The 9,385-nt window shown below is 40.9% G+C and overlaps 1 protein-coding gene across 2 annotated transcripts in view; it reads right to left on the minus strand.

The window, feature by feature from the left end:
• The window catches only part of DKK3 (dickkopf WNT signaling pathway inhibitor 3), a 45,749-nt gene that overhangs the window by 30,648 nt on the left and 5,716 nt on the right, over nucleotides 1-9,385 (minus strand). For both annotated transcript variants that reach the window (XM_019552185.1, XM_019552184.1), the window contains exons 2-3: nucleotides 8,752-8,889; nucleotides 8,231-8,314 (exon numbers count right to left, since the gene is read on the minus strand). In XM_019552185.1, coding sequence (XP_019407730.1) covers nucleotides 8,231-8,314; nucleotides 8,752-8,889 — 222 coding nt within the window. The remainder of the gene's footprint in view (nucleotides 1-8,230; nucleotides 8,315-8,751; nucleotides 8,890-9,385) is intronic.

A 9,385-nucleotide genomic window follows, 5' to 3' on the forward strand; every position in this document is an offset into this window, starting at 1 on the left:
TTTTAAATTAGAAATAGAGATTTTATATTAATAAAGTATGTGAGTTCAGCTATTCTCTGTGTATAAAAACAATCTCAGTAGTGCAAATTCTGTTTTTTATTCTAGATTATTTCCCCCTTTACATGTATCACTTGCTTGTTCTTATTTCATTTGTAGTATAAATTAAAGTAAGTAAAACAGGAGAAAGATAAAATGTTTCAACCCTGATGTGGTATTACCAGAGTCAGTCACTGTGGTGCAAGTAGTTTCACACAAGTCTGAACTGTAATTGCAAGAGAGGAAAAGACTAACATACATTAAATTTGTCCATGAGAAAATAAATTATACAGTATTTTTGGTACGTTATACAGATCCAGCATCAGTGGGTTGGTAAGGGTCCCTTACCCCATACATCTACTCACTCCACTGAACCTCAAGCCCCTAAAGTAATGGAAGATCCCTTGGATATTTATCTGACATCTATGCAAGTGCCTCTCAATCCCTGTCGAAACCTGAGAAAGGGAATGTTAGCTTGGAAACATAAATGGCACCTCTCAGAAATGCGGCACCTCTCAGTAACTGGATTTCAGTGTCAGAACTGGCAAGAAGCCTGGTTAACGTGCTAGGGACTTGAAACACTCAGATAATCTTCTGTCCTCCATGTGGGAAGAATATCATCTGAGCTATTCTGTCAGAAAGAATGCAGATTCAAGCAGATACTTACGGCAGTACCCAGTCAAAGTGAAACACTGTCCAGAGGAGAGAGAATTTCCTTTTTGTTCTATAATAACTCATATAGTGGCAGCCATGTAGCTGGTGACTGTCTTATTTTATACCTATTAATATGCCCACCCTAGGGAGCTTACTTATAATATACAGTATACTGATAAACATAAGTAAAGATGCCATACATGCTTTAGGGTCTAGGAGAAAAAGAGAAATAAGGGAAAGATATTTTGCATTTTTGTATTTATAACCTGACCTTTTGATGCCAGAGCTCTTAGGCTTTTAAACTAATCTGTAGGGATATCCTGTAAAAGCAACAGCAGACAAATAACTCTCACTCACTTTTCCCAATTAAAAGGTAAAAGAACATTTCTAATCTTAGCTACAGTCCCCATACTTGCTTATTTGTATTAGTGGAAGGCAGGGCAAGGTAACACGAAGACTAGCTTATTCAGAAAGGCATGAGCTTTTTATGCAACAGCCTAGTTCATCAGATGCTACGAATCTGTATCTATGAATGTCTCCTAGGAAAGTTTCTGCCTTTCTGAATGAGTTAGCCTTTGAGGTGCCACACTGCCCTGCCTTCTGCCTGACTTTAGACTAATATGGCTAACCACCTCTCCCCATTTGTATTAGCGTAACATTTAGAAGCCCTTGTAATAAACCTAGACTCCTGGTCCAGGTGCAGGACATATGTAGAACCAAAAATAGTAACTACAAACAACTTTAATGGCAAACTGAATGAAACTGTGGTTATTCTGGTGAGGACTTCAGTTCTGCCTATTAGAAGACAATATTTTAATACCATGTAGTCAGTGGAAAAACTTCCAATGATTTCAGTCAGATCTGGCACAGAGAATAGAGATACACTTGGGATGTGTCTGTTAACTTGTTGTGGCAGTTGTGTAGCGTTTAAGTTTTGGATTGCTAAAGCATTTAAAATATGGTTGTATTTACTATGCATTTTAATTTTGTGTAAGGCTAGCAAAAATGTACAAAGTGAGATAATCTACAGTTCTTTATAAATTGGGGTCTACAAGTTGAACCCCTAAAAAAACTGGACAGTCTCTAGCCACTCCCAACATAAATCTTAAGCTTTTGTGAAGCCACTGTGCCTAGCCTGGATATGGGAGAATGAAAATATAAACAGTTGCTATTCTAATAAGTTCAGCAATTTGCATCCACCTGAATACTGTTGAAACCAAAAGCTTGTCAGGAATTTAATTCTTCTCAACCCACAAAGCACCTTAACAACATGTCATTAGCTGTATTTTTTAAGACACACTCTCCACCCTAATCTGAAAGAAATGCAAGGAATTAAACTAGAAAATAGTAACACCTACCCCTTTCAAAAAGCTCTGAGCACTTCTCATCAACTATTAAACAAACTGCTTATTTTGTTATGTAAAACTGAGTACTAGGATGAACCACCCTTTGGGATTCAGGAAATTTGGTTCCAAAGAGCATTTATTATCTCTCAAATCTTTTATCTAGACAGCAATGAAAGAACTTGCAGAACAGATTTTCAAAGGCTCCATTCTAAGGCTCTGTATAGGAAGTAAACAAAAGGGTGTTTTGCACAGAGAGAAAAGGTGATCAAATATTTTGACAACAGAGTAAGGGCAAACAAACCTGACAAAAACTGAAAAAGTCCTTACCCTACTTGAGGATTACTACCTAGCTCTCATAATTTTTCTACAGAAATCCCCCAGAATGGTTCCCCTTCCAGTCACAGCTAGCTCCCTTCCAGCAGGGACCTCCTCCAGTCCACGTCTCCTCATTGCCACTCCCTCCAGAACATTTCAGCCAGCCCAGCCTCCCATCTGGAAGCCAGATAATCCTCTGAGTGTCCCTGCCTATGGCTTCCTGACACTGCTTTTAGAGGGGAAACTCACAATCATTCAGGTAAATCCAATCTGTTTCCAAAAACTGAAATGTCTTTGTCTTTCCATGTTGAAACTAGGAACAGCTCTGTGATGACATGCCAGTTGATGCTGCTGAGCAGGTACTAAAATGCAAATACAGTGACTAAAATGACGTAAATAACATCAGTGCACACAAATATCTGTGTACTGGCACACTTCCAAATAGCTCACTGTGGTGGAGCACCAGCAAGGCATTAGCCACTTAAGGGCTGTTGCCAGCTCTGTGGTATGAGCAACAGGGGAAACCTCTCCCAGGAACCATTTTAAGGGGGAAGGTGGGTGGCAGAGCATCTTTGGTGTCTGCCACTTTACGGAGGACAGCAGGCATCAGACAAGTGCAAGCCAGCACTGATGAGGCAGCCATCTTAAGATCATGCCTCTCGGGCCTGGGGCAGCAGTTTGCTGCCAGCAGCGGAGGAAGCAAGACCACCCACAGGTTTCGGTGCTGCTCAAGCAACATCTTGGAGGTAAGGGCAGAAGAGATGGGATGGCAGGAGGCTCTTGGTCCTGGGCATGACTTGAAACTGCTCCCTGCTGGAGAAGAGTGGGCTGGCAGGGCTGTTTGTGGCAAAACAGCCCCCAAGAAATGCCAGGCCAGTTACCTCCCCGGTAGAGGCACCTTAACCCCCACCAACTGGTGGGTTACAACATCAGAGGGAAGTGGGGCCATGCACACCCATGGGAAGTACCTGAGCCCATCAGGGTGTAAGACCCTGGAGCCCCAGGAAGAGGCGAGAGTTGAGCTGAGGCCCTGGCCAAGGGATGAGTGTATTGAGGCCCTGGGAGAAAGTGGGCAGAGAGGTCCAGTGAAGCCTTCAGGCACCTGAGGCTGCAAGTGGGCCTGAGGCAGTGAGAGGTGGCAAAGAGATAGTGCCGCAAGTGAAAGGGGCAAGTCGCTAGCCCCAAATTGAGAACCAGTGGGCTGTGTTACTCAGTAAGGGCCAGGGATGGAGTTGGCCCGGTATTTGGCTAATCGCCCAGCCACCGTTCAGATGAGGGTCGCGGGAAAGGCCCAGAAGGTTGCACCAGGGCTGGACGAGGAGTGTAGAGTCGAGCCTGATGGCCCTCCGAGGTCGTTCAAGGGAACAGGGCAGAGTGAATGGGGCCCAAAATGGGGCATTAGTGGAAGAGGCCTGGTGAGCACAGACAGACTGCTAGGGACCCCAGCAGTGAGAGGGAGGCGGTATGTCTGAGACCCTGTATAGGGCAGTACAAAAGAGGCCTAACACTGAACTAAGTTGGGCCCTGCCTCAAGCCAGAGCATAGCACAACTCATGAGGACATCTGTGAGGCATGGGACATGATAGGGGGAGGTAGAAGTTGTGTGTTTACCACCTGTCAACAGCAGGGTGCTTGAAGGGCAGCTTCTTGCCTAATCAACATCATAATTATTTAACAGCAAGGTGTGGCAGACAATAAGGCAGGCAGCTTGCTGAAAGACAGATGGTGGGCCAGCACTGTGACTAGGACTGCGAGTTTGCCCCTGTCACACCCACAATGTCAGGATCTTTGTAGGCCTGGGGGCCAACTCTCCTTCCTACTTCAAGAGCAATTTTCACTTCCCATAGGGAAACTTTGAAGATGCTGCTCTTCAAATATTATTGCAATGTTGCTTCCAATTTTGATTGGCCCTCTTATCAGGAATTAGTGCTCTAGAAATACTTTTGTTCACAGAAAGCGAATGAGATATCAAGCAATGTTATATGAATGCCTTATATCCATGGAAAGGGTTAGAGATTAAAATGAAGTTTTAGGGCACACAGTCCAGCTCCATTCAGTAAGGAATGTTTCCTGCAATTTGTTTCCTAATGTTCCTTTTTTTATTTTTTTTTCATTTTAGGTTTCCAGGATCTATGCAATGCTGCTCCCACTCCTTCCCTTAAAAATTATTCTTCAGCCTAACAGATCTCGCTGGTAATATTTTTTCCATACTATAGAACCTAAATTTTCTATTTCTTAATTTCACTCCATTACTCCCACAGTGGTGTTCTCCCCTTGTACTCCCTTAAGTAAACTCACTTCTAAGTATTTAGAAGCTTATGTTGCCTCCACCAGACATCCTTCAGCCAAATATAAACACACATTTTCCTCTTTAATCTTTCTTTAAAGGTCAATCCCTCTAAGCCCTGTTTGATGTTATTAGCTTATCCACCAGTTTGGCAAATATGGAAGTTGTATCAGGGTGCTCTTGCAGACTTAAAATACATAAGCAGGGAATGAGGGTCTGTTCCCAGGGAGCTTAAAGAGCTGCACCAAGCCCTAAAAACTTGTTTTAGTGTTTGCCTGCACTATAGTATCCCCATTATTGTGAAGAGTCTGGGATAGACACTGTAACTATCTTGGATTAGAATACAGTTTTATAGACAATAACATACTTTGTATATGTTCTAGCCATAAGTCTATGGTGTTGTATCATTAACATTGTTACCTTTGTCAATATAGCGTGGGGGGAAAAAAGGGTTATAAGAAAAAATTAGCATGCAGCACTTCAGATAACTTCAGTATAATTTCCACATGCACGCTGAAGGGTAAATAGCAAACACATAGCTATAATACAATAAAAAATATATATGCTGAAATAAGGACAATTTTACTTGTCTGGAGATAATTTAATCAACTAAAAAATACAAATCAATTTTAAGTTTACCTTCTGAAAACAACTGCAAAACCTAAAGACATTACCTGGTCTCCCTTATCTAATATGCGTCGCCTTTGCTAACATCTTATAGATTTTTTTCTATGAGAGAATTAAACAAGGGCATATTAATTTAAAAAAAAAAGCCAGCAAGCACTTGCATCTTTGCAGTTTTCAACATATGTACTCCACAAATTATTTTTCCTATAAAGCCAACTATTTTAATAGAAGTCCAGTGTACTCTGCCCTAGGGAGAAAAAGTTCAGTTAGATAAAACTAAACTGTCTCCTGGATCTTGCTGGAGAAAATCCAACAACTGTTCCAAGAAACAACATACCCTGACACTATAACCATATTAGCATGACTGTGGTGAGACTTAAAATCTGGCTGCCAGCGTATCCCTGGTGACCGACTCCAGGAATGACCAAGTGGTTTAGTCTTTTAATCTATTCAGTGTTTAGATATTGAAACCAAGGGAAATGGAATTTTGACAATCATTTAAGTTGGTACCAGTTTTGAGGGGAGTATTGTACCCTCAGTACAGACAGACACACATCTACTAGGAAGTAGATGGAGCCAATTTAATTTTGAAAAGGATACCAGCAAACTGTCAGACAGAAGTTATTTCTAATTACTGCCAACATACACCCACCTGAAGAGTCTAACCTACATTATCTAGTTGTCAGGATTGTGAATGTAAACATTCATGAAAGTGTTAATGAGAGATTCTTAAAAGTTCATCGTATCTGAATGCAGTAATACCTCTCAGTAAAACTGAGATAACTATCCTCTTCCATCTCATATTTAATCAACTGCATGGAGACAAGTTTTCATACTGATGCTAAGAGAACAATCCAAATTCAAGTTTGAAAATCAGATAAAGAAGCAGTAAAACACAAAGGAATCTTATTATTCCGTACAGCCTCCCACAGGAGGATTGAACCAGCAGTTTGACCAAGACAAGAGACAAAACTAATCTGTCAAAAGCAAAATCAACATTAGAAGGGATATTAAAACACACGCCCACGCCCACCGCAAAAACAAAATCCAAGAGTCTAGGCTGTCATAGCAATAAATAAAAGATTTATCATGAGAAAAGTAGTTTTTAGATCCACTACCTTTTTAGTGTTAACATTGTTATTCTTTTCTGAGCTGAAAAGCTAAATCCTGTACACACACGTGCACGCACAGTGATATCCTTTAGATGAGTTCAATTTATCACATGGTTCCACAGTTTCTTGCATTACTGATCACCTTATTTGCATTCTGCCCACTAACACTTTAATCCCGCAGGCCTTAAACATCCTGAATCACCAAAAAACCATGTGGTGACACTATTGCACAAGTGCACAATGACTCCAGTTACTGTGCAGTAATTTAGCACCTGTGTATGCAAGTACTAAATGACTGCGCAGTAACAACCGCACAGTCAGTGTTTCATGTAGACGTGACCAGCGTCTCCAATATGACTCCTCACAATAGTGTAAATGCATGCATGTATCAAACATCTGCAAGAATGAAATCACAGCTAGTCCAAGTAGTAGAGCTGGCAAGTGGGGTACTAGCTGCAAGTGTCAATGTAGACGGAGTGCAGGAATGGAAACCCCTAGAGTTTTTGCCTTAACAACAGCAGCAACCCCGTGCTGTAGCAGTAACAACCAGATTGGGAAATGCTGTGGCAGCAGCCAGGGGCTGGCAGGGAGCAACGTGGCCTCAACAGCAAGGATCGTTTGAGTCCCCAGGGCAGGTAAGACTGACCACCCCCTGCTCTCCAGTGTTTGGCACTGCTCCTGCCCCTTTCCCACTCTACCTGGAAGGATTTTTCCCAGAATGCAATACTCATTATGAGTAGTCAGAGAAGTAGTAACTAACATTTCAACTCATTCAGCAACCTCCAACATCTTTTTAAAAATAAAACAACACAGCCATAGGATTGTTTTCTCCTCCTGTGCTAGAATAAAACTCCACAACCCCATTCTGCAGTATTTACATTAGACTGAGTTGCAGTTTTGTTGTGATAGGGAAGAGGGGAGGGGGAATTGGTTCTTATAGTTAACTGTTACCTGGCCACTTATGGTCACCTTTGAAAAAATGACTGTTATAACCATTTGAATAAGGAAAGAGGGAGGTGAAAAACAGAAGTAGGAGAGTGATATGAAAAGTACCAACATCTAAAACTCTCAGAACTGTTTTCTCATAACATATAAGACCAAGAATATCTCTGGAGTTTTATGGTGTCAAAGATTTATTAGCACTCATTGGAATAATCTGTATAACTAAGATGTGGCTTTGGTACTAGAGTACAGCATTCAACCTGGCTCATGTAAATTAAGTCTTTATATCAACCATCACTGTTAACCGCAGTATTAGAACTCTCCTTTCCTGTTTATAATATAACTTGTGGGACTAGCTAACAAAACATATTATAGAATAGAAGCTACTGGGATTTTTTATATGCATTCAGACAGTGGATTCCAGTTTATTTCTCATAGCCATAAGCCTGCTAGGTAATGCTGCTGAGACACATATCTGACTGAATGACACCATGCAACCGCCAAAGGACACAGTAAAGAAACCACCCACTCTGGTGTTCTCCATAAATGAGAGATGGCTGAATTTCAGATGTGACAACTATATAAGCCAGATCATGCTGTGCTTTCTCAGGCAAGACTCCCACTGATTTCTTTAGGCGTTTTGTGTAAATAATAGGGCAAGCTGATTCATAAAGCAACTACCATCTGACTTGCTTCTGTGGGAAAAATAAAAAAAAATGCCAGTCTACCACTGATATTCCCTGGTAAAGTTAAATTATTACTGGTTTAACTGACCCATGTGGTTTTTTGGTTGTATTGTTTTAAATATTTAAAAGTGTGTTTGGGCTAAATAAATCCTATTGCTTCATTGTGAACAATTAACTCACATTTTTAGTTTCATTTTCAGAAAGGTGAAAGAGGTCTTCACTTACATGATTCCTTTTGATCTCTCCATCTTTTATAGATGTAATAACTGTCTCAGAATAGACTGTTGATCCAGTTTTGTTATCTATAACCTAATATGGCAAAACAGAAACAATATATTATTAATTAGGATGCTATTTTAGTCTTGTTACTATTTAGTCTAATGTCCTCCTAATGTTAATCCTATTTGTATTTTCAGTGGCCCTGGGATTTTATTTTACGGCCCCAGGATTTTGACTACATCTGGAAAAAAACATTGAAGATGAATCCTACTAATAATCTTTTCAGAAGGCCAAATTAGTACTAAAGAACATAACAAAGAAAGCTTTGAACAGTGATCATACTTATGCTCTATGTAAGTTTCAAATACGTATTCCACATTCACCATGGATTATTATGCAACGAGATTTATTTCACTGCCATGATAACTAAGTAGTAATCGTTAATCAATTTTCACTTCAGCTCCTATCTGCTCGTTATAAAGGCAGATCTGAAACAGCATTAGACGTAGAGAATGGATGTCCCATACCTTGTCAATTTCCTGATGAGTATGAATGGTTTTGTTACCAATTCTGGTTTCTGTGTTGGATTCATTGTGATAGCTGGGAGGTAAGTTTTCAAAGTCATCTTCTGATACTTTTTTACTCCCTTCTTCTTCAGCCTCCATCTAACAAATCCAATAAATCAGTGATCAATACATTTTGCATAAAGCAGAAAATCAGCAATGATCAGCAAAGCAGAACAGGCAAGGCTGTTTTTGCCTCAGTCTAATTCATGGCATATTATTACCATATGTACCTGACTCTAAGATTACTTCAAATTTAAGATGACACCCCAATAATTTGATTCAACACACAGGAAAATGTATAAATGTTTCATAATATTCCATGTATAGAATCTTACTATTGGAAGGTCATTTTAAATTCATCCCCTTTACTGCTGTGACAGGGAAATCCAGTGTCAGTGGGGGACAGGCTGTGGGGAATTGAAGCAACTTGCCCCCCCTGCACCTTGCCCTCTGCTGCCTGTCCCCTCCACCACTTGCCTCCTGGCACCTGCCTCCCCACCACTTACTCCCACCTTGCCTTCACTCCCCCATGATGTCTGTCCCCCTGGTGACTGCCCCTGCTGTCACTTGCCCTCCCCACTTGTCCCCCCCCCCC

This window comes from Crocodylus porosus, unplaced genomic scaffold, assembly GCF_001723895.1.
Source record: "Crocodylus porosus isolate Cpor-Errol unplaced genomic scaffold, CroPor_comp1, whole genome shotgun sequence".
In the NCBI taxonomy this organism is placed as follows: Eukaryota; Metazoa; Chordata; order Crocodylia; family Crocodylidae; genus Crocodylus; species Crocodylus porosus.